This window comes from Parathielavia appendiculata, assembly GCF_033297405.1.
Source record: "Parathielavia appendiculata strain CBS 731.68 unplaced genomic scaffold N657scaffold_2, whole genome shotgun sequence".
NCBI lineage: Eukaryota > Fungi > Ascomycota > Sordariomycetes > Sordariales > Chaetomiaceae > Parathielavia > Parathielavia appendiculata.
Window position 1 is genome coordinate 782,800 of NW_026944221.1, and position 27,532 is coordinate 810,331.

General features: G+C 55.5%; 9 protein-coding genes across 9 annotated transcripts; 5 read left to right on the top strand and 4 right to left on the bottom strand.

Moving 5' to 3' along the window:
• The first annotated feature begins 1,671 nt into the window (after positions 1-1,671).
• Positions 1,672-4,378, top strand: N657DRAFT_611088 (uncharacterized protein). Its single transcript, XM_062790353.1, has 3 exons — positions 1,672-2,138; positions 2,193-2,558; positions 2,609-4,378. The coding sequence occupies exons 1-3, from the start codon at positions 1,728-1,730 to the stop codon at positions 4,172-4,174; spliced, it is 2,343 nt and encodes a 780-aa protein (XP_062650701.1). The 5' UTR covers positions 1,672-1,727; the 3' UTR covers positions 4,175-4,378.
• A 1,996-nt stretch (positions 4,379-6,374) lies between these two features.
• Positions 6,375-7,840, top strand: N657DRAFT_640806 (ribosomal protein L13e). The gene is made up of 6 exons (XM_062792035.1): positions 6,375-6,455; positions 6,543-6,576; positions 6,649-6,695; positions 6,765-6,862; positions 6,923-6,983; positions 7,052-7,840. Exons 1-6 carry the CDS (start codon positions 6,453-6,455, stop codon positions 7,448-7,450), a joined length of 642 nt encoding a protein of 213 aa, XP_062650702.1. The 5' UTR covers positions 6,375-6,452; the 3' UTR covers positions 7,451-7,840.
• On the bottom strand, positions 7,808-12,270 carry N657DRAFT_611093 (uncharacterized protein; the record flags this gene model as incomplete). The annotated part of the gene is made up of 8 exons (XM_062790354.1): positions 11,205-12,270; positions 10,821-11,143; positions 10,130-10,272; positions 9,932-10,063; positions 9,748-9,879; positions 9,248-9,504; positions 8,518-9,157; positions 7,808-8,451 (listed from the first exon to the last, which is right to left on the bottom strand). Exons 1-8 carry the CDS (start codon positions 12,195-12,197, stop codon positions 7,808-7,810), a joined length of 3,264 nt encoding a protein of 1,087 aa, XP_062650703.1. The 5' UTR covers positions 12,198-12,270.
• A 157-nt stretch (positions 12,271-12,427) lies between these two features.
• On the top strand, positions 12,428-14,144 carry N657DRAFT_640808 (uncharacterized protein). Its single transcript, XM_062792036.1, has 2 exons — positions 12,428-12,968; positions 13,036-14,144. Exons 1-2 carry the CDS (start codon positions 12,605-12,607, stop codon positions 13,734-13,736), a joined length of 1,065 nt encoding a protein of 354 aa, XP_062650704.1. The 5' UTR covers positions 12,428-12,604; the 3' UTR covers positions 13,737-14,144.
• Positions 14,145-14,560: 416 nt separating this feature from the next.
• Positions 14,561-15,779, bottom strand: N657DRAFT_677645 (uncharacterized protein; the record flags this gene model as incomplete). The annotated part of the gene is made up of 2 exons (XM_062796003.1): positions 14,561-15,541; positions 15,669-15,779. The coding sequence occupies 2 exons, from the start codon at positions 15,777-15,779 to the stop codon at positions 14,561-14,563; spliced, it is 1,092 nt and encodes a 363-aa protein (XP_062650705.1).
• A 2,009-nt stretch (positions 15,780-17,788) lies between these two features.
• Positions 17,789-19,140, top strand: N657DRAFT_653311 (3-deoxy-7-phosphoheptulonate synthase; the record flags this gene model as incomplete). Its single annotated transcript, XM_062794392.1, has 3 exons — positions 17,789-17,819; positions 18,001-18,780; positions 18,833-19,140. The coding sequence occupies 3 exons, from the start codon at positions 17,789-17,791 to the stop codon at positions 19,138-19,140; spliced, it is 1,119 nt and encodes a 372-aa protein (XP_062650706.1).
• N657DRAFT_703382 (uncharacterized protein) lies at positions 19,089-20,449 on the bottom strand (the record flags this gene model as incomplete). Its single annotated transcript, XM_062797371.1, has 4 exons — positions 19,089-19,520; positions 19,762-19,830; positions 19,943-20,262; positions 20,392-20,449. 4 exons carry the CDS (start codon positions 20,447-20,449, stop codon positions 19,410-19,412), a joined length of 558 nt encoding a protein of 185 aa, XP_062650707.1. The 3' UTR covers positions 19,089-19,409.
• A 1,112-nt stretch (positions 20,450-21,561) lies between these two features.
• N657DRAFT_566500 (MFS general substrate transporter) lies at positions 21,562-23,487 on the bottom strand (the record flags this gene model as incomplete). Its single annotated transcript, XM_062788432.1, has 4 exons — positions 21,562-21,987; positions 22,040-22,200; positions 22,258-23,158; positions 23,215-23,487. The coding sequence occupies 4 exons, from the start codon at positions 23,485-23,487 to the stop codon at positions 21,562-21,564; spliced, it is 1,761 nt and encodes a 586-aa protein (XP_062650708.1).
• A 1,592-nt stretch (positions 23,488-25,079) lies between these two features.
• On the top strand, positions 25,080-27,467 carry N657DRAFT_630866 (uncharacterized protein; the record flags this gene model as incomplete). The annotated part of the gene is made up of 5 exons (XM_062791010.1): positions 25,080-25,185; positions 25,430-26,126; positions 26,190-26,659; positions 26,721-26,915; positions 27,061-27,467. 5 exons carry the CDS (start codon positions 25,080-25,082, stop codon positions 27,465-27,467), a joined length of 1,875 nt encoding a protein of 624 aa, XP_062650709.1.
• Positions 27,468-27,532: the final 65 nt, after the last annotated feature.

Consider the following 27,532-nt stretch of genomic DNA (forward strand, 5'->3'; position numbering starts at 1 on the left):
ACGACGCCTCCCACGCGTGGAGGTCTGAGCATCGTGAGATGCGCCGTGCTGAAGACCAAGGGTCCAACTGTAGCACAGGGTGAGCAGGGTTAGGCCTCTTGCCTGCATTAGCCTGGGATAATCACCCGCTTCCCCGCGTCCTATCAGTCGTTTTGGATTGGCCGAGTAGACAAGCTTTTTCCAAGATGGGAACCGTATGACGTTTAAACATTTGCTAACTTCTTGTTCAACTGGGGAAGGCGGTGTTCTCCGCATGTGGTAGCCCTTGCATGTCAAGGCGCACCGATGTGGGTTTGGGTGGAAGTGGGGGGTCCGGGTGCGGTACCTGAGCCGAAATCCAGGTCAGCAATTGCTGTTCCAGGATGTTGACCTCGACGGCAGCGTCCCACTCCCGAGTCCCTACCTTTCTTTTACTTTGCGTGTGCTGGTGACCACCTCGACAGTGCTGGCCGGATTTCTTCTGTCCGCCGTCCTCAGCTCTCAGTGACCCTAAGGTGCCTTGAACCAATGACTCACGGACCAAGGTATCACTGGTCTCGACGCTGTGACATTTTATTGATTGGTACATGCCTTTTTGTAGAGAGTACGGAGTACACCCGATCTTGCACTCGATCGCGTGCCCTGTAGATCTAGTCGTTTGAGCATTAGGGGAAAAGGGAAGCCAGTCCAAGTACAGAGCAGAGAGTTCATGAAACTTGTGAAGAGTATTCAAGCCATTCTCGAGAACAGCAACCCGGGCGTTGTCGGTCTGCATGGCCATCAGCATATTGTGTAGGTTCCAACTGGAGAGATTTAAAAAAAAGAAAAGATGATGTGGGGTTGACACTCATGGACGGTGGGCTCCACTCCCGTCACGAGCTGCCTGGTTCACGTGTTGTGTTCGGGTGTGTGGGCTGGCGCTCGAATTGTAACGTTAGGGTCCGGGATGCTCAATCGAGTCGAGGGTTTCAACAGAACATATCTCAAGCCCGGCTTAGACAGATGCAACGGAGCCAATCACTGACCAGAATCAAATATGAACTGGAAACGCAGAAAATCACGCAAATGTCCCTATTCAAGCATTTACATACAGATGTACAAATCTGAGGCCGCTCACTCAATGCCTGACTCCACAGTTGGTGGATTTAGGGCTGAGGCTATCAGGATCCATTTCTCATGCGGGGTGCTTCGAGAAACGCTGTCAGCTGAGACGAGATATCCCTAGCGTTTTGACTTCTGTTCATAAGCAAACACGCCGGATGGGTCAGCAGCGGCGAGCAGGCCGACAGCTGACGGCCCAGCGGAGTGGTTTGTTGCGCGGCTTTGCCATGCTGCAGGGCTGAGAGGTCACCGCCACGTTATGGCCACAGCCGATGCACAAAGTCGCGACGGCGTGATTCGTGATTGGCGTTCCAACCGTCTCGTTAGACGCTCGCAAAAAAATGCCTACCAGGCTGCTTTGGATCCTTTCCTCATCTGGTCTTAACACTAGCCATGTGGGAGCTGGTTGGCCTTGATTCGATAGCGGCCATAAAGCGAGTACTCCATACCCTCCTTCTCTGTGCCATCGTCTGACTGTCTGAGATGATTGTTTACCAACTTGAGCTATTCCAGTAGTCAACAGTTGTCGCAGGTAGTGCTTGATGCAGCAAAAGATTTATAGGGACTTAAGGCTGACCAACGAACCAATCGAGATCGCATACCTTGAACAGCCCAGCAATTTCCGAATATACAGGACGACTGCAGACATGGTTCTCGCCAACTTCTTCGGCGCCCGCGGCAACAACGGCGATAGTGGCTCAACGGATAAGATTTTGAAGCTGTCACTTGCCCCAGAGAAACAGAGCACGGCACCACTTATCCAGATCTACCCTTCCACAGGAGAGGGTGACTTGGAGGGCGTCATCATCAAAGTCCAACCCCCGAGGGAGCCCGAAGACCAAAACCTCCACCATGTCCCTTGCGACCTGGTCCTCTCCATCGACGTCTCGGGCAGCATGGAGACCGCTGCGCCTGCGCCATCAAAACCCGGTGAGCAAGACGAGGAGGATGCCGGCCTGTCGGTGCTCGACCTCGTTAAGCACGCGGCTCGGACCATACTTGAAACGTTGGATTCAAACGATCGCCTAGGCATTGTCACTTTTTCACGACAGAGTCAGGTTGGCTGCCCCAGGTTCCATCATTACGTTGCTGTGGATGCCTAACTCAAACAGGTCCTCCAACCTCTCATACACGTGACAGCTGAAAACAAAGCCGAGACCATCAAGAAGATCGAGGGCATGCAGCCACTGAACATCACTAACCTTTGGCACGGAATTCGCGATGGTCTCAATTTATTCAAGGAGGGCGATGATGCTGGCTCAACCGGCAGGGTGCCCGCCCTGCTCGTCTTGACTGACGGCCTGCCAAATCACATGTGCCCTGCCCAAGGGTACGTGCGGAAGCTGCGGTCCATGGAGCCGCTACCCTCTACCATTCACACATTCGGCTTCGGCTACAGCCTCGAGTCGGGGTTGTTGAAGTCGATTGCTGAAGTGGGTGGGGGCAACTACTCGTTCATTCCCGACGCTGGCATGATTGTGAGTTCGAAAGGGCAGTCCTTTTGATTTCAGGGTGTTGACTTTGCCAGGGCACCGTGTTCGTTCACGCCGTCGCAAACCTGCAGTCAACGTTCGCAAACAACGCCAAGCTGCGCCTGACATACCCAAGCTATCTGAAACTCGAGGAGACGACTGGCGAGGCTATTGACAAGCAAGAGCCTGTTGAGCTGGAGGGCGATGTACCCGAGCCACTGACCTCGCTCACAATCCTCTTGAACAACCTCCAATATGGTCAATCACGGGATATCTACCTTCGTTACGGCAGTCCTATTAAACCCATCATCGCGGAAACCGAGGACATCCCACCCCCCTCTGTCACCGCCGTCCTCGAGTACCAACACTTCACGCCCACCGTCCACCGCGTGACCGCCCACCGAAACCCCCTCGTCTCCCTCTCGCCTTCCCTCGACCCGGCAGAAACAGCCTACCACATCTCCCGCGCCCACCTAATCGCCTTTCTCTCGACCTTCTACCCGCTCAACTCAACCCTGCAGCACGAACCCCTGGAACAACTCCCCTCCGATCTGCCCCAACGCCTTCAATCTCTCGCCGCCACCTTGCCCGCCACCAAGTATCGGACCACCCACCCAGGTTGCCGCTCCCTCCTAACCGACCTCGTCGGGAACAACACTACCAACGGCGAATCACCCACTCCACACCCAGCCATCGTCTTATCCGACCCGTCGACCTGGACAGGCCAGATCGCCCTCGCCCTGCTCAAGGAGTCCTACTACCACCGCTGGGGCGCGCACTACCTGCCCTCGCTGGCGGGCGCCCACGCGCGGCAAGTGTGCAACTCGTTCAAGGACGCCGGCTCGCTGCAGTACGGCGCCCACAGCCCGCTGTTCGTGGCGTGCCGAGACCGGCTGGATGCCGCCTTCGATGCGCTCCCCGCGCCGGAGCCGAGTTTGGCGAGGGGTGGTGGGGGCACTAATGGAGGAGGGGTAGTGTCGATGAGCAGGTACAATAATGTGGGCAATGGGTGTTTCGCCGGGTGTATGCAGGTGCTGTTGGCTGGTGGGAAGGGAAGGAAGGTCAGGGTGGGAAGGTTGAGGAGGGGGATGGTGGTGGAGACGCCTAGGGGAGGGAGGAGGGTGGTGGCTGTGTTGAAGATTCCCGTCAGGAGGGCAGAGATGTGTTTGGTTGCTGCGGCTGGGGATTGCAAGGGAGGTGGACTGTTGGTCACGAAGTGGCATCCTATCTCACTGCGGCGGGGAGGGCCGTGGGTGTTCCCGAAGGATGTGGCCTTACATTCGGCTTGGTATACCGGGTCTGTGTACTCGGTTTTGCTGGAGAAGGATGACGACCCTGACGCCCATGCTATCTTCGTTGGAGGCATGTGGGGTGTCACGATGGGTCACGGGTTGACGCGGGGAGTCCATCGCGGTGAGGGTGATGTGAGGGCGCACCAGTTCTATGGAGACCGGGAGAAGGTCAAGAGAGCATTGTCGAGATTGCCAAGGAATCCCGGGGGATTGGTACTGGGAGGAGGATTAACCAGAGATCCTGAAACTGGCCTGGTCAACGGGTTTGGAGGCATGGATATCGGAGAGGCGAGGACTTTGGTAATGGCGCACAGGAAAGGAGTGATTTAGGTTACTAACTTGTCTACTTACAGCATAGCTGGAACTGTCCTCGGGATTAGATTGGAGCCAGACTCGTGGGCCAGTCGCAATCACAAGGCAGGCCCCTCAGGCTGGATAATCACCACACGGTCCTACTAGGTAGCTTAGTTTTTGATTCCGGTAGGTAACATCTCAGGGTAGATTCTGAATTGGTCAATCTCGGTTACCTGCTCGTACATCAACATGATTTTCCGAGGCATACAACACACCCAGTCAAAGCCAAAGCTCAAAGGTAAGTAGAGTCCAAGTGCTCGAAGACACGCTGATTATTGTCCAGCGAGCCCAATATCTAAATCAGTGTATAAAAACCTAGGGGATGGCAGAAAGGCTGCAATGGAAGCATAAGAAAAAACCTGGTGAGACAGACGGTGAGGAACAAAATGAGCAAGAGGGAGAGAAAGACCACCGACTTCAGGCACTCATTCCCATTGGTACCGGGAGTCGGGTTGACGATGAATAACTGAAGTACCTGGGCCTATTGCTAAAGTACGTTAACGTATAACTAGATGGATGGATGGAATTTATTTCGCCCGGAGGCACGAAGCCTAAAGAGCCTTGGCACGCTAACTACATCCAATTCGTTGACGTTCAACCATCAACTCGTACAAGCCCTCTACTCTCTCCCCTTTTCTCACGCTACCTGTTGCCTCTTGACTTAGTTTAGCAGATCGACTTGGAGGCTGCGTTCTCCAAGTGTTCAGCGTCCTATCTTCAGCAGCTAAAGCGGGATCTGCTGGCTGAGGCTGTGTAGTGTCAGTGGAGCTCCGCTACTGTGATTGTCCCAATCTTCGTCGTTCCTCGTCAAGATCCAATCTCCCTGTCGCCATTGCGTACTTGATCGTTGCCCGGACTGCTTTCATGTCTGGCGACCACATCTTTGGATCCGATGGTGCTTTCCCTCCCAGGTAGAATGAGAGGCTCCCTCGCCTTGCCACTGTGCATTGCAACATGTCCTCCCTCAGAGCTTCCCATCTCACGCATCGCAATAGAAAATGTTCCACGGTTTCCCTCGCTCGGCCGCAAGGACAAAGGTCTGACTCGACCGCTCCGATTCGGCTTAGAAAGCCGTTCAGCCTCGCCATTCCAGTTCGGAGTTGTGCCAAGATACAGGCCTCTTTTCGTTTCAACTTGTCGTAGAGATCGCGAGTGTGCTTGCCAGGAAGTGCTACGTCCAGAGCCTTTGAGAATTTGCCTACGCCTTCCGGGAGAGCTCTCCCCTAACGTATAACGTTGTCATAAGCGAGTGTGCAATATAAGCGAGTGTGCAACTTCAAAACCCGCATATAACCCTGAAATCGCACTTGTTCAAAATGCTAAACTTTGTTTAAGTTAGGTTAAGTTAAGGCTAGACTTAAAGCCTAGTCAATTTTAATCCTAGATATGAAAACTAACGCGAACTATTCACTTAACAAGAAATTAACGTTAGATTAGTTAGCAAATATTTCAATGCTCTCATTTCAATAATAAGCATTATGAAAGCGGGCTCTAAAATTAGATGGATTTTAAAGGGAGATTTGGTTGTTATACCGAGATTGCGTTTTCAGGGTTATATATGGATTTGAAGTTGCACACTTGCTTATATTGCACACTCGCTTTTAATGTACGTTACAGAAGTTGGGAGATTAACAGCGCTCAGCTGGTGGTCTGACATCTCGAACTTCAAGCAAAGGACCAAAGCAGGCCAATGGGTTTGGGTATGAGATAGGGTGAGGCCAATCAGAGAGAGCCACGAGCCTGAGTTCTGTCTTGCGAAGGAATCAGGAAATGCCTGCAAGCATGGCTTTCAAAGTGTTGATAAGGTCTTGGTCAGTAGGGAAGCGAGAATGCTGTTTTAGGGAGAAGCGGGTTTGGGCCAGATAACAATCAGATCTCCGTAATCCGTACGATCGGATTTTTTAGCCTCGTCAACTTCAAGTACAGATTTCTGCACCTAAGCAGGGAACTTGTAGAATTAGATTCCAAGGTGCTTCAAGTGTTAGGAGAGCAGGGCGGTTCCCTTTCTCCATGAGGTCGGAACTGCGAGGAAAGCCAAGGAGTCAGCTGGTGCCAGCTGCGGCCCCACCAAACTTGAGCCTGCCCCACCACAGCTGATTTCTGTGAGCAGACCCACACCGGCCATAGGGTTTCCAAGCCCTGCCGAATTTTTGGGAGCTCCTCCAAGCGAGCGACCTCCAAATTGAATCCGCTTCACGACCGGTGATACTTTTGACAATCAGAGGGACCGAGGGCTTGATCCACAACCGGCACAATGGTGAGTTGTCATGTTCCCACGATTGCGATGTGACCGCTCTCTTGCCTAATCGCTGCAACGAGTTACTGATGTATCTTGGGCGAACAGGCGATCAAGCACAACCAGCAGATTCCCAACAACCGTGAGCACGACCCGACGACGCCGAGGACGAGAATATTGCGACGAGGGCAGGGACGCTGACGCGAAAAATTAGACTTCCGCAAGCAGTGGCAGCGGCGTGTGCGGTGCCACTTCGACCAGGTTCGTGACATCGCCGAGAGAGACGCGACAATCGAAGAGCGCCCAATGCTGATGTGTGATGGAAAATAGCCCGGCAAAAAGGTCACCCGCCGTCTGGCACGCCGCGCGAAGGCTGCTGCCGTCGCTCCCCGTCCGGTCGACAAGCTCCGCCCGATTGTCCGATGCCCGTTCGTTACCCCGAATTGCCGAGTTTGAAGAGTGGAAAGGATTCTAATCGCGAATCACAGCACCATCAAGTACAACCGCCGGACACGCCTCGGCCGTGGCTTCACGCTGGCTGAGCTGAAGGTGCGAATCCTCGCCTGTTGGGGACGGCAAATAACTGGCTGCGGGATTCTGACATGATAGAACACTAGGCCGCCGGCATTCCCAAGCTCTATGCTCCCACCATCGGCATCTCGGTCGACCCCCGCCGCCAGAACCTCTCCGAGGAGGCCCTCGCGGCCAACGTCCAGCGCCTGAAGGAGTACAAGGCCCGCCTCATCGTCTTCCCCCGCAGGTCCAACAAGCCCAAGAAGACCGATACCCCCAAGGATCAGCAGACGGCCGAGACGACACAGAGCATTCGCGCCGCTTTTGGCGTCGAGTCGCCCATTGCCGCCGGCTTCTCCGAAATTGCCAAGAGTGACCTGCCCAAAGGCGTCGAGGGTGGTGCCTACAAGGCGCTTCGGAAGGCGAGGTCGGACGCCCGCCTGGTGGGTGTCCGGGAGAAGCGTGCGCGGGAGAAGGCCGAGGCCGAGAACGCCAAGAAATAGAGGGTTTTTGATCGGTTTGGTGGCGGCGACGGATAGGAAGGTTCCCCCGGTGTTCGTTTGGCTGGTCTGGTCTGGTATCGCTTTCTGCTTTTTCCTGATAACCCGGGCGAGGAACATGGATTCCCTCACCTATGGCCGTGTAGTTTCGGGGACTTGCTTCAGGAGAAGGTTCAGAAAGTTTACACGCATCATAGGGATTTGCTAGAGCATCGCAAATGAATGGACAGGAAAAGGCATGACTGACGGCCACGCCGGGTTTGGTGGTGGGGATTGATTGTCGGTTTGATTGCTTTTCTCAAGGGTGCTCGATCCGCAGCTCCTTCTGCCGCTTTGTTCGACTACATGGATAGGAAAATCTCATTGTGTTCCGCTGCGATCCTGCATCACGAGCTCCCCGCCCTTGTTCAGCAGTGCCTCAAGCGGCCGCCTCATACTCGACAACTCTTGGGGGTATCTCCTCAGCAGCTCAGCTACGAGCACCATGGCGTTCTCGCGGTCCATCTTGGCCACCCTGGCAGGCAGCGCTTTCGGCCCCTGCGGATCAACCTGCTGCGGCTCCAGCGACAGTTTCTTGACGGTCACATCCGCAATTTCATCCTGGTCCTTCCCCTCATTCTGCACTTCTCCATCGTCAACGGCTTCGACTCTTCCTCGTTCCGTGAACACGTCTGCCAACTCGTCCGACTCGGATCCCTTCATGGCTTTTGCCAGGGTCTGCCATGTCGCTCCGTTGCCGCTGCTGCTGCTGGGGTCGGCTGTGGATGTATCGACGGCGCTGTTACTGGTAGGGGGTGTTTGCAGGACTTGCAGTGCGACCTGTGCGCTGGAGGGGGACGAGGCACGACTCATGAGCGCTAGCACAAAGATTGCCTCGGAGCGGAGCGAGGGGAAGCGTGGGTGGGTGAGGAGGTGACGGAGGGAGGGGATGATGGTGTTAGATTTGTTGTGGGCTTCGTAGAAGCGGGTGAGTGGCTCCGTTTCTGGTTGTCGTCCTCTTCCTTCTGTGGTTGTTGTTTTCTCGTCTTCACGTGCCATGGAGGTGCCAGTGGTGGATGTTGTTGAGCCACCGTCAGGCGTGGCAGTGGTGGCGGGTTGGTACTCAGCCCAGGTCCACGATGGATCCAGGAGCACTGCGGCTGGGAAGGTGTGGAAGGCTCGGCAGACAAGGCTTACTGCGCGGGCGGCTTCTACCTTGATGGGATCTTCGTCGGCGGAGGCGGCCGTTGCAGTGAGCAGGGCCAAGTTGCTTGGGCTTGGATTATTGGGGTCGCTCCTGGCGAGGGGCGCGCAGATGTGGTGGATGTTGGGAGGGCAGTTGGCGAGGAGCAGACGGGTGAGAGAGACGGCGGTGAATTGGAGCTGGGGTTGTGTGCGGGTTGAGGTCCAGAGGCGTGGGAGTAGCGGGTGAGCTGGGTCCAGCAGGGCGGCGCCCAGGGGGACTTTGTTGGTCTGAGGGATGGCGAGATTCTTGAGGAAGCCGAGGGCTGCGTGGGTGAGTTGCAGCGCACTCGCGGGAATTGGGGGGTTGGAGGACTCAAAGAGTCCCGGAGGAATGGCCCGGCTAAGGATATCGATTAGTGGGCCCTGGACGCGGGGCAGCAAAGCGGTGCTTAACTCGTCGGAGCGGCCGAGATTGCCGAGGGAGAGGCATGCTGCAGTTTGGAGCTGAGAGAGAGGTGGTGACGATCCCAACCAGTCTATCAGGGTCTGAACGGCTTTGCTGTCAAAAGGACAGGCGATCGGAAAGGATGGAATGGCGGAGATGTTGGCGAAGACAGTGAGGAAAGCGTCGCCGACCTGCTTGAGCTGGCTGGTTGTGTCAAGGTCGGCGTCCGCCGTATCAAATCGGGTGTACAACTGGTGAAACGCCTTCTGCAGCACTTGGATGCCGCCATTCTCCAGGAATACTGGCTGAAAGCCTTGAAAGGTGAGGTAGGCCAATGCTGGTGTGCAGATCTCCATGAACGAGTCCAGGTCAGCATTATACCGCTCGCTGGTGGCTAGGTCCATGAGGAGCTCAGGGGTGTTGGGGTTGGCGATCCTGGGCTCAGAATCTGGATGCGATTAGTTAGCATTGCCACACCATCCTTCCCCTTTTGAGGTCCCCATACCTTGGTTGCTGAGCAACTCCAAAATAGTCATGATGTGAGTAAGAGACGGCTGGCAGGACGATAGCCGATTCCCTGAGACAAGATTGACAAGCGCCTTGCTCAACCCAGCCTTGGATGCCTGTTCTTGGGCGGGCTCTAACATGGCTCGGTAAGAAACAATTCTCCGTAGAGAGTTTGGGAACTCACTGTAGTCGACGCACACATTGAGTGCTGCACCAATAGCAAAGGGGAGCAGCGCGTCCTGCTCCGGGTGCTCGATGATGCCCATGATGAAGCCGGGCAATTTACCAGAGTTGACCACCCTAGCCCTGTTTTCATCTACTCTACGTTAGCACCAAGTCGACCATTTCCCCAATGGAGGACCGCTCACCGCAATCTGCGCACGCATTGCCAACCAGGCGAAGAGCCTGCTTATTTAGGGGATGGTTGGGTTCCTGGACGGGCACAGCAGCCAGGACATGGTCCAGGAGGCCTGAATCTCCAAGGGGCAGCCGCAAGGATGCTGCTCACTCAAGCACGAAGATTAGCATTCTGCACTGGCAACGGTGGGGTGTACGATCATACTCACCGTCTCTTGCTCCGTCGGCAAGCTTCTCAGCAATAGCGGCCAAGCCCTCGACGCCCTCGTCTTGAATCCCAGCAAGGACCTCACTCAACCTGGCAGTACGCTCACTCAAATCGCCGTGGCGACTGATAAGGAGAGCTGTCACCCTGTCAGGTGCCCACGCCATAGATAGGGAGTTTTGAAAGGAGAGCAGTTCTTGCGTATCCTGGTCAGTCGTCATGCACGCATTGAGTGGGCGGCATGGATTGGGGTTGGCTTCTTACAAGTTGTTTCTTGGAACTGCAACGCATTAAGCGCTGTTGAGGGTGATTGCTCGAATGTGCTTGTAAGCCCGAGTTTTGTGAAATGGAAGCGGCGCCAGCTGCTTGAGGCACCCCACCCTAACATTCACACACCTCAACCCTCAGTCGGAGAGTCCGCCCACATACAACCCTGACACCCCAGATAACGACAAGGTCAATATTTACATTTCGTTCCCTTGCCGCTTCTTCCTCATGGGAGATTCTTGGATGTGACAGAGTCTTTCCATGGCGGAATAATTCCTGACAGGACATTGCCAAATTGAAGACCAGAACTCGAACACGGCGGCGCAGCAGATGTACACAAATACGGGATGTTGTCTACATTATACATGATACACAAGACGAACAGAACCTGAGGCACAGTACGTCCAGGGGCCCTCTGCCCACGCTACGCTTTCCCCTCGATCCACCTCTTCTCGACCGGCGGGCCGTAGTCGCCGGTGCCGATGACGGGCAGCTCGCGCTTTTCGAGCTCCTTGACAATTATCTTCCAGCGACCGACCATCTTCTCCTTGTCGATGGGCGTGACCCTCCTGGGGAAGACGCGGACATTGGGCAGCTCCTGGAAGACGCCCTGGGTCTCGATCAGCTCGGCCAGCTTCTTGGGCTTGGGCGGTTCGACGAGCTGCTTGAGCAGGCTGTCAATGCTGCCGATGGCGAGCAGCTTGCCGTCCGGGATGCGGTGTCCTGTCAGCTGCTGGATCCGCTTGGCAGCCTGTGTGTGACAAGAACATTAGCACTTTGAGCCGTGACGATGGCTGTAGAAGGAAACTCACAAAGAACTTGACCACGGGATCCCGCAGCTCTGCCTTCTTCCACGCCTTATCCCAACCGCCGATCAAGCTCTCGGCCGCCTGCAGAGTGAGCTGAGCCGCGGTCGCAACCTCCTTCACTTCAGCCTTTGGCATCGCACTCTCCTGAGAAGTTTCCGCGTCAACCGTCGTGGATCCCTCTTCTGAGACCTCCTGTCCCTGCTGCTGCGGCCGCCTGGCTTTCTTCCCGGCCGAGTTGAGCAGGCCCCACACCATCCCCCAATCCTTTTTATCCTTGAGCGTCGCAGCGCCATCCTCGCCTGGCACAATCTCGACCTGCGCAATTTTGCCCAGCTGTTCCATGTCACCGGCCTGCGCAGCAAACAACCTGTCCACCTTCTTGCTCATCCGGCCAGCGCCGCTCGCGAACCGCGCCACGACAAGCGCCTCCACGATCGCCCGCTTGGCCAGCACCTCGAGCATCGCCCGGTCCGTGACTTTCTGTGTCGGGCCAAATGGGCTGACGACCGACTGCACAAACTGCGCCGCGCCGCCTTCGCTGCCCCAGTGTGTGGGCTCGTCCCACCAGTCGGCGAGGCCGCCCACTTCCTCGAGGCCGTCGGCGGTTTCGGCCGGCGTATAGGCCGGGTCAGTCACGTCAGAGACCGGCGGGGCTGTGGTGATGCCGTGTGGGTAGACTAGTCGTGTTTGGATGTCGGCCGATTCCGGGGCGTAGTATTCTTCTGGGACTTCTTCGAATTCTTCGGCGGCGGGTTCGAATTGCTGGGACTGCACTTGGCCCTGGGGATGGGACTGGGACGGGCGCATTGGCGTGGTTGAGAGGTAGCGGCGGGTCTGCGTCGGGCCATTGTTGTTGTTCAACCTGGGAGTCGTCTGCGGGAGGAGTGAGGCTGCTGCGAAGGTTGCTGTGACCGCCGCGCGGAGAGAACCTGTGGGTATTGGCGACGAGACAAAGCCCGATGGCCCTGGGGCCCGTAACCTTGGTAGACAGCGCATGTTTCTGTGTCGAGGTGACAGGTCAACTGGCGACCACTTGATGTTGTCGTGGCTCTTGTCAGTTGGGTGCGCGAACCGCGAGCAACTGATCATCAGCCAAAATTTCCCCGAGACTGGCTCTGAACAGGAAGTGGGCCGGCAACGGGATCCACCGTCTGGCATCAAGCCACACTCCGCTCGGCAAGCATGTCTTTGAATTGTGGCCCATGCAGCTGCGGTCCAAGCTTGGTCAAAAACTTTGGCTTGGCATTGGATGATCTGAGGTTGAACGAACGGAGCTTCATCAACCTCGGAATTGAGCAGCTTGGAAGCTCCCACTCACGGCCACCTCCCTCCGCCTCAACACCCGGATACACCATCGCACCGTCCTGCCGGCCCCGACGATACTCACAACCAATAAAGACGCAATGAGACCAACAGTCCGATTATCCGCCGCCCCCCGCAGCGTCTCAGACGCAACGCGGTTCACTGCGACCATGCCCCATGCCAGCTCCAAAGCCGCTGCACCACCACCTCGGTTTGCCTCCCCGAAATCCGGAGCTGCGCCTCCTCCTCCTGCACCAGCTGGGGGACCCGTGCCCTTCGGCGGCGGCAGCAGTGCGGGCTCGATACCATTCGAAACCCCAGAACAAAAGGTGGCCCGGTTACGGGCCGCACATCGGCGGGCAAAGGAGGCGCAGGTGTCGAAGTTCGACAGGATTGTCGACGCAAGCAGGCGCGTGTTCGACTCAGCACATAAAATTACCGTCAAGGGGCTGGTTGGCTTCACGAGTGAGTGCCTTTGAGCACACCTCATCCCATTTGCGTAACCACAGAGCTGATTCCATCACCGCCTCAGTCATCGCGGGCGTCGCGACCGTCTACACAGCCGTCGATATGATGATGTACAACAAGAAGCGCAGCCGCGAGTGGGTCGAGGCGCAAAAGAAGCTCGAGGCCGACAGTCTCGAGGCGGCCCGCCTCGCCTACATGACGGGCAAGGCGACCGATGAACAGATTGCGCTGGTCGAAGAGTATCTCGAGCGCGAGCGCGAAGCCGGCCGCAAGACCTCCTTCTTCGACAAATTACCGAGCGCTCTTGAACCATCGTCTCAACCAGCAACAGAATCCCAACAACACAGCCAACAACAACAACCAACTGCAAGCGTAACCGAAATCGTCTCCTGGCCATCCTCATCATCCAAGCAACCCCTCACCGCCTCACCCTCCTCCACACCCGAAGAAGAAACCGCACCGTCGCCCACCAAAACCGGCCTCTGGGCCTGGCTCACCTCGAACCTCAAGCGCGAGGACGAAGGCCCATCGCTCAGCGAGCAGGACGAAGGCGCGGGCGTGCGCGACAGCGACCTGGCGCGCGCCGTCGACGACAAGCAGGCGTACCTGCGCGCTAAGGCTCATGCCGCGCTCGAGCGTGAGAGGGAGAACCAGCGTCAGGGCGGGCCGCTGGATCGCGTCGGGTTGGTGGAGGGGGAGCAGGGGGCCGAGAAAATTGTTGGTGGAAAGGAGGAGAAAACGGCGAGGAAGGGGTGGTTATGGTGATTTGAGCTTGGTTTCTCTATTTCTGTGCCATATTGCCGCACTTTCATCCTGCATAGAGGGTGGCTACCGTACTTTGCTTTATGAAGGTGTGGTAGCTCACCCTGCCGGACTGGGAGAGAAGTCACCCCCCGGTCACTAAACTGCGTAAGGTGATGGGACCATTACGAAGGTCCTGATCGTCCTATGGGATTGAATGGGCACAGTATGCTCTACCACAGCGCTCCAGGCAAAGGGAGAAGGGGGCCCGACTGTATCATATTGTAGGAGGAAGGGGTGGCGTGCATCATCTGGCGGGGAACCTGTACATAGTTAAGACTTTTGAGCTTCTCAGCTTCATTGGAATACACCGAGCTCCCTCGCGAAGCGTTTTAGAAAAGGTCTCATCGGAGGGAACTGAGCTTTAGGTAGTAGCATACTTGAATTCAGCTATTAGTTGTATGACGGAGTATCCATGATTCGCTTCCTCCCAGTGAATCGATTTGCCAGACAATATTCCATGAAAATGGAGAAACTCCTCCAAGACCGCCTCAACGCCGAAAGCAAATAAAATCCCAGGAGAGTCGACGCTGCCGTTAACGACGCCCACGCTAAAACGAAACGAGTGACTCAGGGTATAGAACATGTGCCCGATAATGCGAGAATGTCATGCATGATAATAAAAGAATAGTAAAGGAAGGGAAACCATTCTTCACTTCCGCATCTCTCCCTCAACTGCTGAGGCCTCGCCACCACACATTCCCAAGCAAGGGGTGGATCCGTCCCGGCTTCTCAACCCTCGATCTGGCCGGCTCAACAGCGCTCATCCGCTGGCCGTCACCGCTGTCCTACGAGATGATGATATGGTTGAAGTGTCCGGGCACCTTGTTCCGGCACTTCTCGCAGTCGGCTCGGTACCCTATACTGAACGACCGCGTCATGCCGGGCTGCAGCGCCGTCCACGAGTTGAGCGTGTGCTTGGACCTCGTGTGGCCCTTCTTGGGTGACGGCGAGGTGCCCCCGACGGACGACTCGACGTCCATGGCATTACCATTCTGGCCGTTCTCCGGCGCTGCGGGTGTGTTCTCCCTTTGCGCGAACCGCACCTCGACCGCCGAGCTAGAGCGTGGCGGCGGGAGGCTGGCCACCAGCGGGTGCTCGTGCGTGATGTGGTGACTCAAGGGGCCGCGGCCGCCGTGACACATGGACGTCGAGTCGAGCGCCATCCGAGCGCTCTCCACGCTGTCTTCCACGCCGCACTCGCTTATCGGCGATGGAAGCCGCCGGTTTTGTACCATGCCCCAGTCCGCCATAACTGCTGCTGCGCTTGGCTGCGGAGCAGACACGTCCACCATGCCATTGCTGCTAAAGGCCGCCGCTTTCGGCTCCTCGGGTGTGGTCGCAAGGACGTCGCCGTGCATAGGCATTGGGTTCCCGCCGGTCCAGCTGCTACCCCGTACTTGCGCAGCAAAACTGCAGTGGATCGGTGTTGGTATGCGGCCCGTAACGCTGGGAGCGGGCGTATAGGGATCCTCTCGAAGATCGGGTCGGCCTTCGAGACCGGGCTGATGGCGCCCCACGAGCGGCTCCGACGCATCCATCATGTCCATATCACAATCGAATGCATCTGCGGGAATGTTGCTGGACGAATTCGCGGGAACTAACTCGGGCTCATCCGCCCACATCCCCTCCTGCATCGGCTCGTCGGGTGTGAGGGTCTGAGCCTGGCGAAACGAGGCATAAGTCGGGTTAGACAAAGGAAAACTTGGCCGGTCCATCCATCGCTTTGAGTTCGGAGATGTCCTAAGCGGGAGGGATTGGAGGCGCTTCTGTCTCGGTTTGTCAGCTTGAAGGTTTACCAGAAGCCAACTGCGGGCGGCCGCCAGCATTCCACGCTCCAAGTGACGAGTCCCAATAATCCAGAGGTAGTAGCTGCCTGTGGGGACGCATACTTACGCTTCTGTGTTCGGTGAACCCTTCCGGGCCGCCCGGAGACACCTCGTAGTCGTCCTCCTCCTCTCTGAACCTCTTGCGAGGCTGGTCGGGAGACTGAGTGTCCGCCCACATTGTGACAGCGGTGTGGCGCGTATTCTTGGGAAGATATCGACTCCAGGCGTAGGTACACTCTCGCAATCCGCGAAGAAATCCCTGGAGCCTACACTCGCATACGGGCCATGGGTGGCGGCGAGATCGGAGCGAGGCGTGTAATTTGGGGTAGTCTGCAAAGCGAGGAAAAACCACTGTGTTGATATACCGTCGTACGACCAAAGAGCGGTAGAATGAAATGGAAACAAGCGACTGACGAGCTGAGAACGGCTAACAACTTTTGAATCTTGGTCTTGTCTGGAGTGGGATGTCTTGTTCCAGATCGAGAGGGACTGGAGGAGGCAGCAGGATGGGAGTGGGGCTGGCGAAGGCTGGGAAAGCCCGGGCTGGCCTGTTTGTTTATAAAGCGCTGCCAATGTAGTCGCGAAGGGGCCAGCCAAGATCATAAAAGCAAACAGACGATCGGGCAATCACAGAGGACGTCATCGGAGAAGGCTGGATTTCGTATTGTCTCATCTATCAAAAGGTTTGCGAACTCCTGTTTGAGGGTCTCCCTATCTCTGCGTTGAAGAGAAAACGATCAATGATTGGCGGTGCGCAACTGCCCTCAGCCAGATGCAACCAGGGTTACCTTACGCAAGTGCACCACATTCCCACACAGAGGGGTCTAAAACAACTGACACGGTAGTTACTCAATCGCACACTCTGCTAAAAACGAAAAGCCCAGGAGAAATGATGGGGACGAAAGAAACGAACAATGGGCCTGCGCCCCTCGTCTCTGCCGGGCTGCAAGGGATCTGGTAGCTGGACTCAAAAGGGAAAGAAGGTCTGGGCATGGAATGGAGCCCTCTGGAACGGATCAATTCGTTGGGTAACCCTTGGGACTTGCCCATGGAAGGTCAGTTTCAGAACTGCTTCAAGACCGGCGTCGGCGACGATACAGCACCTTATGTAATCTCAGGTGCTCGAAGCAAGACCTCCATAGCCAGTCGAAGCGGGGAATTGCCCGGCCTCCCAACCTTCCCACTAACTCAAGTGAGGCTTGGCCAACTCGGTGTAGTCAAAGTGCCCAGCTCCGGTGTAACCAAAGTGGCGGCCGCACAAGGTCACGAAGCCGGCAATCTAACAGATTCGACTGGACGGCTGTGATGTTCGGTTCGGGCCATCCCGACATTGCAGAGGGACGACATGACTTGACTACCGACTTGAGAAGCAGCGCAGCAGAGCAGACCTCAGCGACTACTCCGTACTAATTTCTCCTTTGTCCAAGGTCTACGCTCGAATTGAAGTCTGCCGTTGGGCTCCGTGTTCCGCGTCGTTGGTGAAGAATGATATGTTCCAATCACGCAGGCGAAGAAGAAGGCGGTGAGGATGCTGTGGCAGAAAACCGAATTTGACCCCTCCCCCGCCTCTTTTCAATGCAGCAGGTTGATTGCGACAGCAACCATGCATTTGTGCTAGTCTTGATGGGCCAAAACGTACTTGACAGGCTCCGTACTCGGCCAGTTGCAGAGTTGAAGTGTGCCAGTCCTCCATTGGGCATCATCCAAGTCCCTTCCTTCTTCCCATTCAAGTTTGTTCAAAGATTGCACTTGCTGCTTTGTCGGTCGCCACCGCTGCCGACGGGAGGTTACCCTTTTGGCACCTGCCCGGACCGACCTTCCCCGTGAACTGCCTGGGATCTCTGAGTCACTTCAACAACTTTCACCTTTCCACCACTTCGCAGAATATACTTTTGCACTCTGTTGAAACCTCATCGGATTGCGTTCACCTCCATACCTACATCTCCGAGCTTGAAATCCGTACCTAGGTCCGATATAGCCCTGCGCATTGCACTCATTTCCCAATCCCTTGTCGACCTGGCGGCAAAATCCACCTTTCGGCGTGCTCTCTTCACGAAATTCTATATCCTCCGTCCCAACTCACCTAATACTTCACAAGCGCGTCTCACCGCGACGAACTTCCTGCTTCCTGAACTCGCCTTCCGTCCGATCCCTTTGAGAAAAATCTTCACGATGCCCGGGGTAGAAATGGCGCCTCTCCAGGCCGACGACATGAGAGGTACGATCTCCTCCAAACCGTGTTCACCATTCAAACCAGTACCAGAATTGTAGTAACACGCGGACTGTGGTCGGGTCGTTTGAGACCCACCCTCCTTTCTCTAATCTTTGTCTTGTTGTCTCTTAATTCCCATTCAGCTTAGTCTCTTGTGTCATGGATTTCGCTGACCCTCCCTCGAAAGTGTTGGGCCAGGACCCCCTCATTCCGCCTGCCCTGCTCATTTCGGAAATCCCAATGACGGATGACTCCCTCCAGACGGTCGTCAGGGGGAGACGGGATGCTGTGAACGTGATCATGGGCCGGAGCGACCGCCTGCTAGTCATCGTCGGGCCCTGTTCTCTTCACGACCCCGCTACCGCCATCGAGTACGCAACCCGCCTTAAGGCGCTCTCCGAGAAGTTCTCAGACGACCTTGTTATCATCATGCGCGCCTACCTCGAGAAGCCGCGGACAACCGTGGGATGGAAGGGCCTCATTAACGACCCGGATATTGACTCGACCTTCAAGATCAACAAGGGCCTTCGCATCTCGAGGCAACTCTTCCGTGATCTCACTTCGACTGGCATGCCGATTGCCAGCGAGATGCTCGACACCATCTCTCCTCAGTTTCTGGCGGATTTCATCTCGGTTGGTGCCATCGGCGCGCGGACGACGGAAAGCCAATTGCACCGTGAGCTCGCCTCGGGTCTGTCTTTCCCCGTTGGCTTCAAAAACGGCACCGATGGTAACCTGGGCGTCGCGATTGACGCGATTGGTGCTGCCGCCGCCAAGCACCACTTCATGGGCGTCACCAAGCAGGGTCTGGCGGCCATCACCAGGACAAAGGGCAATGAGCACGGCTTCGTCATCCTGAGAGGCGGCTCGAAGGGCCCCAACTACGACAAAGCCAGCATTCAGCTCGCAAAGGAGACGCTGATTAAGAAGGGCCAGAAGATGGCGATCATGGTCGACTGCTCGCACGGTGAGTTTCGGTCAATTATAACTATGTGAGCACATGGCTAACCCGCCACCAGGCAACTCGAACAAGGACCACAGGAACCAGCCCAAGGTTGCCAAGGTCATCGCCGACCAGCTCCGCGAGGGCGAGACTGCAATCATTGGTGTCATGATTGAGTCGAACATCAATGAGGGCAACCAGAAGGTGCCGCCTGAGGGTCCTGCGGCGCTGAAGAAGGGTGTGAGCATCACCGATGCCTGCATCAACTGGGAGTCGACCGTTGAGGTGCTCGAGGACCTCGCGGCCGCCGTTCGGGACCGCAGGAAGCTTACCGCGGGCACCCCGAATCCCGAACCGCGGACGACTCCGCTTGAGGAGGAGTAAGCAGGAAGCAAAACCACGTTACCCTCACCGACGCATGAATGTTTGGAGAGGGAAAAGGCTACAATCGGCGCTTTGGGTCAACCCCTGGCAGGTTTTGGGGGAGTGCTATTTCAACTTTAGTCGCAAAAGGTCAAGCAAAAAAAGGTTGGCAGGGTGCGCTTTTCCTTTGATGAGCATCGCGGTTGCGTTTTGCGGCGGGGGAAGGGATAGATAGTGCGCTTGGCTGGATCCTGAAAAGCAGTTTTCCGATATATCCTTTTCCATCAGGTTTAGACCTCGTAACCAAGGCGACGTGCCTCTTCTAATTTGAACCCCAGGAGACCTGCGCAGTGAGGTGACTCGATGGCGGTGGCACTTCCCGTCGTTACTTTCGTCATGTGCTATATCTCAACCAAGTAATAAGTTATAGATTCATGCATTGCTTCGCTACCCAACCAGAAAACATCAAGAAATGCTCTTATCTCGTTCTACCGGCAGCACCTCCATCATCCAAGTCTTCTAGCGGGTTATACAGCCCCGTACTACTCTCCCCTCCCCTCCCTCTCCCATTATTTACCCCCCGGCCTATGTTCTCCCCGGTCCCACCCCATCCCCCACCCGACAGCCCTCCAAGCAACGAACCAACCCCAAGCCTCCCAGCACCTCCTCCTGCTCCTCCCATTCCGTGTACGGCCGCTCCTTGCCCCTGCCCTAACCGTTGCCCGTTGCTCCTGCTCCTCTCCTTGGCCGAGTCAACGACCCTCCTCAGCGCCGCCCACCCCAACAGTCCCGCCGTGCCGAGGAGAAAACCCCAAACAATGACCTGGTCCTTGCGGCTGTCGCGCTGGAAGCAGGTGGTTTTGATGTCCTTTTCCTCGGCGTCCTTGCAGATAGGCAGGTTGTAGGAGAGGCAGAAGGCGCGGTTACATTGCTTGCAGGATGTGGACGACTCGCGGGGGGTGAGGAGCTGGTCTTTGGTGAGGGTTGTTATCGCTGTCATAGTGGTTGTTGAGGGCGACGTGGAGGTTGAGGAGGAGGGTTTGGGCGCTGGTGGTGGTGGTTGGGGGTTCTTGTTGTTGTTGGTGCCGAGCTCGATGATGTAGCTCTCTTTGCCGCAGATGCATTTGCAGAAGGAGGGGACCGCTAGAAATTTGAGTTGTGTCAGTTTGTCAGTTTGTCAGTTTTTTAACCAGAAAGACGAGGGTTGGCAGGGTGAAGTGCGGGCGATGAGGATCTCGACCGGGACGAGGTATATGAACGATGGGAACTCACATGCGATGGCGAGGGTTGCCAGGACGGCGAGGAGAATGGCAAGAGGTATTCGCGCCATCTGGGGTGGCGCGTGCTGCTGAGGCGCCTCAGGCCAAGTTGTTGGGCCGTTGACTGTCCGGCTTGGCTTGATATCTCGGTGTGCCACGATGGTTTTTGTCAGGATGAGTTGATGACAGGAGGCTCGAATCTCAAGGCACCGCGCAACAACAGCTTTCGACCCTAACCCTGTGCCTTTTTTTCGCGCTCGCGCCGCGAAGTGACGCTCGGTCGTTCTTGCATCTGTAATCCGTAGGTGTGCACGGATGTTTTACAGGCGTGCACAAACCACCTGTCTCGCAGTACATAAACGCAGTTTGCCTCCCCCGATCTTCAAACCCTTCTCTTCCTTCTTTCCTCGCCCTTCGGGGCATTTGGTCAATTTGAAACGATACAGAGAAGATTAGCATGGCCCCTGCACTAAGGATGACACGCTACTCAAAGAGACGCTACCAATTTTTTTTTTCTTTTTTCGCTGTGATCGTGGCTCAAGTCGCGACATAGGGAAGGAAATTAGGTGTTGGTTTCCAATTCGGCATGCGCAGAGGGCCGCTTCAAGCTGCCCGTTGCTTTGCTTGTTGCCAGCTGATATGTATCTTTGAACCAATCGGTCTGGCATCACGTCTCATCAGTCATCGCTCAGTCCTACTAGGACACACAGTCCCTTGGAGTTTGCCGTTCAGCTGAATCTCAGCGGCAGTTTTATTACAGTCATCGATCACCAGAAATCTGTAAACGTACAATGCCAGTCCACTGCGTTCCGATTCAGCTGTGACCATGGTACAGTTGTCAGGACGTTCCTCGACAAAACAGAACAGGTCATTCGATACATTGCTTACACCGGTGATCCCAGTGTCGAGTTCTACTGGCTGTTGTCTGGCGTTCGTCTTGTTCATGATGGTTATGTGATTATTAGCTGATCTAGGCCAAGAGAGAGCTGACTACGCCGAGTACATTCACAGATCTTTTAACAGAAAGCTCTGCTGTAAGCCACGGCACATGATGGATATGGCGTGCATATGGGTAGAGCCTGCTGCCACCCCAGCTGCATCCCAGACCGTGTGGGTTTGCGAACTCTCGGCTGCAATTACCCCAACCCATTCCTCAATCCTGACGAGGTCGAGAGTGAACACGCTAACGACTGCGGATATCAAGGACCTGTTGGGTCCCCAGGTTCTGCATCGGGATGTCGTCGTTGCCGGGTGTCTGTTTCTTGCGCAGATTCACCCAACCCAGACACAGTGATGTAGCGACGCCGAGGCTGCTGACGCCGGCAACAAGGTAAAAAACGTGGTCGATAGCGAGCGCATACGCCACCAGTACGCCAGGCAGCTCATCCTCGCTGACTAGAGCTCGGAAATGGGTCGCGCCTGCAGCGATGATGGCGGCGGCATCGGCAAGAGGCGCTTGCTTGGAAAGTCCGGACTTCAAGCTCCCTTCGAAGATGGCATCGGATGCCGCAAGCATGATTGCCGTGCCCAAACTCTGCACGAAGATGACGAATGAATTGGTTGTGGCAACGTCGGCGGGCTTGACGGAGGCTTGGACTGCCATGATGGCCTGCGTTCAACATTAGTACGTGTTTGGGGATGGGTACGCCAGGACCGCTCACCATCTGCATGCCCATGCCGCGCCCGACCCCGTTGAAGATCTGATACCCAACCCATTGGCCTGTTGCCGTCGTAGGAGACAAGGTCGAGTACATACCGTTAGAGACGGCGCCGATTATGGCAGACAGCATGGCAAAGGGGACGACATAGCCTGTCCTGCTCGCTACGGAGTGGTTAGGAAGTCAGAAATTCTGAGCAGGAGCTTGTGTGTTGTACTCACCGAGTACGCTTGCCACAGGAACAGCCGCGAGCTGGCTGAGGATGCTCGCCAAGACGTCAACACCGCTCATCATGGGACTCGCGCCTTGAACGGCCTGGAAGTAGATGGGCAAGTAGAATGAGGCGCAGAAGACGTTGGTCATCAAGAAGCAGTGGGTGAGTGCACCTGACCAAACGGGTCTTCTCTTGATGACGGAGAAGGGGACCAAGGCCTCATCTCCGAGAAACCAGTCCCATGCCAACCAAAACAAGGCCACTATGAAGGCGCCATCTAGAATCCAGATTATGCTCGCCGAGTTCCATGCGTATTTGTTGCCGCCCCATGACAACGCGAGCAAGAGCAAAACTGTGCTCAGTGAGAGCAGGAAAAAGCCGAACATGTCGAGTTCGATGTAGAGATTGCGTAGCGTGGACCATGGACTTGGTTTCTGGCACTGATCAGGAACCTTGGATAAAAGCAATCCGGCGACGAGAAGGCCACCAACGGGCACATTGAGATAGAAACACCAGCGCCATGTCGCGAAAGACGTCATGGCACCGCCTATCAGTGGGCCCACGGCGACGCCGAGCTGGCCACAGCCCAGCATGATCCCCATGATCAGGACACGCTGCTGCAAGGGCATGGCGGCCGCCGCGATGGTCAGGACACCGCTAACGATGCCGGCGCTTCCGACACCAGCGACAGCACGCCCAGCGATGAACATGCCGGAGGATACTGCGGCCCCGCAGACGATAGATCCGATTTCGAAGATGGTGAAGAAGGCAAGAAACGAAACCTTGTTGTTGAACTTGTGATAAATCCGGCCAACGAGGGGTTGGAGGACTGCGCTGGCCAGTTGGTAGATGCTCACATACCAACCGATATCTTGTAGGGAGTGGAATTCGTCTGTAATTCGAGGGATCTGGAAAGGCGAGGTTGTCAGTTTCCGGTGCTTTGGATCTCACGAGCAATACTCACCGCAGTCGCAATAACTGAGGTATCGAGCATTATCAGAAACATGGAAATGGTGAAACAGGCCGAGAGGATATGAAGCTGGCGGCCAGTCATCCACTGGGGTTCGTCCTTGGGCGCCACGGCTTCATCTTTCGAAGCATTGCTTGGGCGGCGATGCGATAACTCGGCCACCGAGGGCTTTGTCGAAGGCTGGCTTTCCTCAATTTGCAGCAGAACTCCAATGTGGATGGATGGCGGCCTGGTTGACTGCTCTCTTGACTGCTCTCCGGACTCCATTGTTGGCGGTGTTGGATTCTTGACGTGTCTGTTTGCCGTGGTTGATGGTTAGGCTGTTTGTTGTTTCGGCATGCTTGCTACTTTCTTAGGTTCAGTCGAATACAATGCAGAATTAGGTGTGTGTGACGGGTCAAAACAAATATCGGTTGCCATCGGGCAGCCTTTGACTTCGAATCTGAGTGTTCGCTCTCGGGGCAGACCGGCTCGCACTTTCCCAGCACTTATGCGACTGACTGGCTTGCCTCTCACTTCTATCCGGTGTCCATTTATCCTCCAACAAACCAGCTATAACTTTTGCCGTGCTTACCCCGTCTCCTCCAGCGCAAGGAATGAGTAACAAGTCACCATGGTGCCCAGGAAATCGAGATTCACGTCTGCACGGTTCTTCGCCTGCTTAACATTGACAAACAACATCGGTGACCGGTGCAGCTAGAAGAAGCGGATGGAAGGATGGCGGGCGGCTAAAGAAGCCACCAACAAACTTATTCTTATGAGTGAGAGCCATCAAGTTTCACAACTCGCCCAATACGACAATGAGATGTACCATACCTCGATTGTGGGATACAAGCACAAGACTCAGATGTTGAGGTCGAAATTAAGCTTCCTTGGCAACCTTGACATCTACCCTAACCCTGCCAATGATGGCTTGGAACCCTGCTCATTGCCCAAGAAAATACGGATCCGTTACTGGCCCCGCAAAGCAACCATCACAATACTCGATCAACAACAATACATCCAAAATAGCTACATATTGGATATAGGAACGTGCTCCTAATATTCCATTCAATTGCCAGTCACTCCAACCTCTAGTTCTAAGCAATCTCTGAATATCCGTGGAAATGAATCCACCCAATTGTTGATACTTTCCTGGCTTTACAGTTCCGCGGCGCCAGTCTTTTCTTGGACGGGGAGCCAGGACCGGGGCATCCGAAAGCTCCCGAAACCGTTGACAAAAGATTCTTGAACACAGAATTCGGACATTGCACGCCTGCCCGAATCCGCGCCTTTCGTGACTGAAGTTACGGAACATCCCGCCGAGAATTGGCAAGATTCTTCGGCCCCTACTTTCTGTTTTTGCCCGTGGAAGGCTTGTCCATCAGCCACTGTCTTCGACCGCTCCTGAGCCCCAACCCGTCTCCCTCACCGTCGGCAGCCCTGGGATCAGGCATGCAGTCGCCTTGACGACGTTCAGAGTTGAAGCCCATTCGTCTCAACTTTCGATCAGCCTTGTCTACAGTCAACCCAGATTTGTTTATTACGCGGCACTTAAGTACTTGCAAATCTTCCATCTTCTTTCACTTTCACTTCCACTTTCTAATATCCTTCCTTCCTTTTCTCCTTCCTCTTCATCTTCATCTTCGTTTTAGTCTTTCTTTGCCCTCTTTTCTTACTTTACATCGTTATCTTCGACATATTCTTACTTTCATTTTCCTTTCTTCCGCGTTCTTCTCTTCAACTCCAAATATTCACTCAGTAGTGCCTGCTATGCGCCAGTTTGATGCTGACGAACAAACCAGGGCTGGATTATACGCTTGAACCCTAACCCTCAGCCTCATTCGATCTATCGACGATCATGGAGTCGGAGACCAGCAATGGAGCAACAAACGGCATCCCCGCCGCGTATGGCAGAGCGTGCCAAAATTGTGCCCGTGCGAAATGTAGATGCATCTACCGGCTTGGCGGTGCCGACTGTGAAAGGTATGATATCACTCACTTGGTCTACCGGGCCGCCAATGTTGTGCCTCCATGGCGCCTATCCCGTCCAAGCCTGATGGCTGTATGCCGAGTCCTTGTTGCTGGGTCCGGCATGGTACCGAACTCCGTTTGACACCAAGGACCCTTCCGCCGGCACCCCACTCCATCATGCCCCTCGGGTGTCTCCTCTCTATTTACTTTCTGATGCCGAACTGACCGAGACTCAGATGCTATCGACTGAGCAAAGAGTGCGTGCCGTCAGTCTCGGTGCGGAAGCGCAATGGCAAGAGAGCCCATGTCTCCCGCGCCGCCCAGCTCGAGGCGAAGCTCGAGGACCTCGTCATGCTGCTCAAACATCAGACCGCGTCAGCAGACAAAGCGCCGTCTCCAAGTGACATGAAAGGCAACGTTTCTACCAGCACGCCAGCCCTGAGTGCTCGTTCGACCACCAGCCAGTCCGAGCGGAGCTCGCCTGGGTCGGTCCCCGCCGCCGCTCTGCCTCCTCAGCAGCCCGACCGTGCCCCTGGCAGAGTACTCCCCCGGGCTCCAGTTGGCCCCGGCTCTCTCCTCGGAACCGTTTTCAACCCCTCGACTTCGGCACCAGCGGCGCCCTCGTATGAGGCAGGGCCCCCAATGAGATCATCGTCCATACCATCTTGCTCATACCAGCCACAACCTCTCGAAGCCGCCGAGGACCTGACGACTTTTCGCAAGTACATGCTCATCTTTCTGCCGTTTGTGTACTTGCCCCCATCCATGACCTCCGAGAGCTTGAGGGCGATGTATCCGTTCCTTTGGTTCTGCATCATGACCGTGACATGCAAGCATGTTGATCGGCGTCTCGTCATGGGCGAGGCGGTCAGAAACTTTCTGGCCCAGAAATTGGTCATTGAGAATGAAAAAAACCTTGACCTGCTCCTTGGCTTGATTGTCATCATGGGCTGGTAAGCAAGTGCCTTTCCACCGTCGAGGATCTAGCTGGCAGCGCTGATATGTGTGCTGGGTAGGACTCATTTTTACATGAAGAGGGACAAGCCCATGCTCTCAATGCTGGCTTCTCTCGCAAAGTCCCTCGTCTTTGACCTGGGCCTCAACAAGGTCCCAGCCGAGCCATACATCGCCGCCTGCTTGAGGACGCCACTTCATCCGCCAGCAAAGGAAAAGACACATGCAGAGCGGCGAGCTGTGCTTGCATGCTTTCTTCTCACCTCTCAAATTTCCTATTCGATCAAACGACTAGATGCGCTGAACTGGACAAACCACATGGATGATTGCCTCCAGGTGCTGTCTCAACAGCGAGAGTGGGAAGGCGACAACCTGCTCGTTGCCCAAGTTAAGGTCCAGCTGATTCTTGAGCAACTGACCCGCGTTACCTCCCAGTCAACAGATGGGATACCTCCAGGCTACGTTCTGTCTGCACTTCGGGCACAGGTGCAGACAATTAGGGCTCAACTTCCACCACATCTACAACAGAACGGTGTGTCACGATGATCATGGTCTCCCCCCAATGTTCTCTGTCCGTCTTTAACATGTTGTAGACACGATCCTCAGCCACATATCCTACACCGAACTCGCAATCAACGAGGTTGCCATGTCCAAGCCAAAAATGGCTCCCCATGGGCTTATGCCCGACATGCAGCGTCACGAAGCGATGGAGGCCTGCCTCAGCGCTATCAAGGACTGGTTCAATCGGCACTTCTCGATTCCTAGCTACGTCTACATTGGAATGACGTGTACGTCAAATTCGCGCTCGTTTTTGCCCCTTTCTAAATGCCTCGGGGGTCACGGGAGTTGACTTGTCCCCAGAGCAGCTCTTTTGCTCCCGAAGAACTCCCAAGTCACCTTCATTACGCATGCAATGACTGACATGTTGGACAGTCAGTTACTGGTGGAACATGGCCCACTGCCTCCTTGTACTTGCCCGGCTCTCGGTGCTCAACGATCCGGCCTGGAACTGGCACTCAGTCAGGAACAGGATTGACATGTTCGCGATACTCGACCAACTGAAGGCTGGGTTTGAGGAGGTAGCAGCTCAGCGGCATCTGGCCACGGGCCCGACCGTTGAGGAGGATACCTTCTCCAAGTACGTCAAGATGGTGCAGACAATGAAGAACAACTGGGCGCCGGACCTCGCTGGTACGGAAGTGTCTTCGATGCCGAACGCGCCGACGGTAGCAGACGCCTTCATCGACAAGAGCGCCGAGGCGTTAAATGTGCCGTTCTTCCAACCGGACGACTCGGAAACGTGGATTGCCGGCCTCTTCGACATGAATTGGGACATCTAAGTCTCTCCCACTGTGGGGCGGGAATACGCTCAAGAAAGACACAAGGGCTGAAAGGCTGAACAGCC

Excerpts from the sequence above, each read along its gene's own strand:
- N657DRAFT_611088 (XM_062790353.1), top strand. The coding sequence starts at position 1,728 with ATGGTTCTCGCCAACTTCTTCGGCGCCCGCGGCAACAACGGCGATAGT. Across the intron at positions 2,139-2,192 it reads CTTTTTCACGACAGAGTCAG|GTCCTCCAACCTCTCATACA; the intron begins GTTGGCTGCCCC and ends TAACTCAAACAG. Across the intron at positions 2,559-2,608 it reads TTCCCGACGCTGGCATGATT|GGCACCGTGTTCGTTCACGC; the intron begins GTGAGTTCGAAA and ends TGACTTTGCCAG.
- N657DRAFT_640808 (XM_062792036.1), top strand. The coding sequence starts at position 12,605 with ATGAGACCAACAGTCCGATTATCCGCCGCCCCCCGCAGCGTCTCAGAC. Across the intron at positions 12,969-13,035 it reads GGGGCTGGTTGGCTTCACGA|TCATCGCGGGCGTCGCGACC; the intron begins GTGAGTGCCTTT and ends TCACCGCCTCAG.
- N657DRAFT_640806 (XM_062792035.1), top strand. Across the intron at positions 6,577-6,648 it reads CCAGCAGATTCCCAACAACC|ACTTCCGCAAGCAGTGGCAG; the intron begins GTGAGCACGACC and ends GCGAAAAATTAG. Across the intron at positions 6,984-7,051 it reads TCACGCTGGCTGAGCTGAAG|GCCGCCGGCATTCCCAAGCT; the intron begins GTGCGAATCCTC and ends ATAGAACACTAG.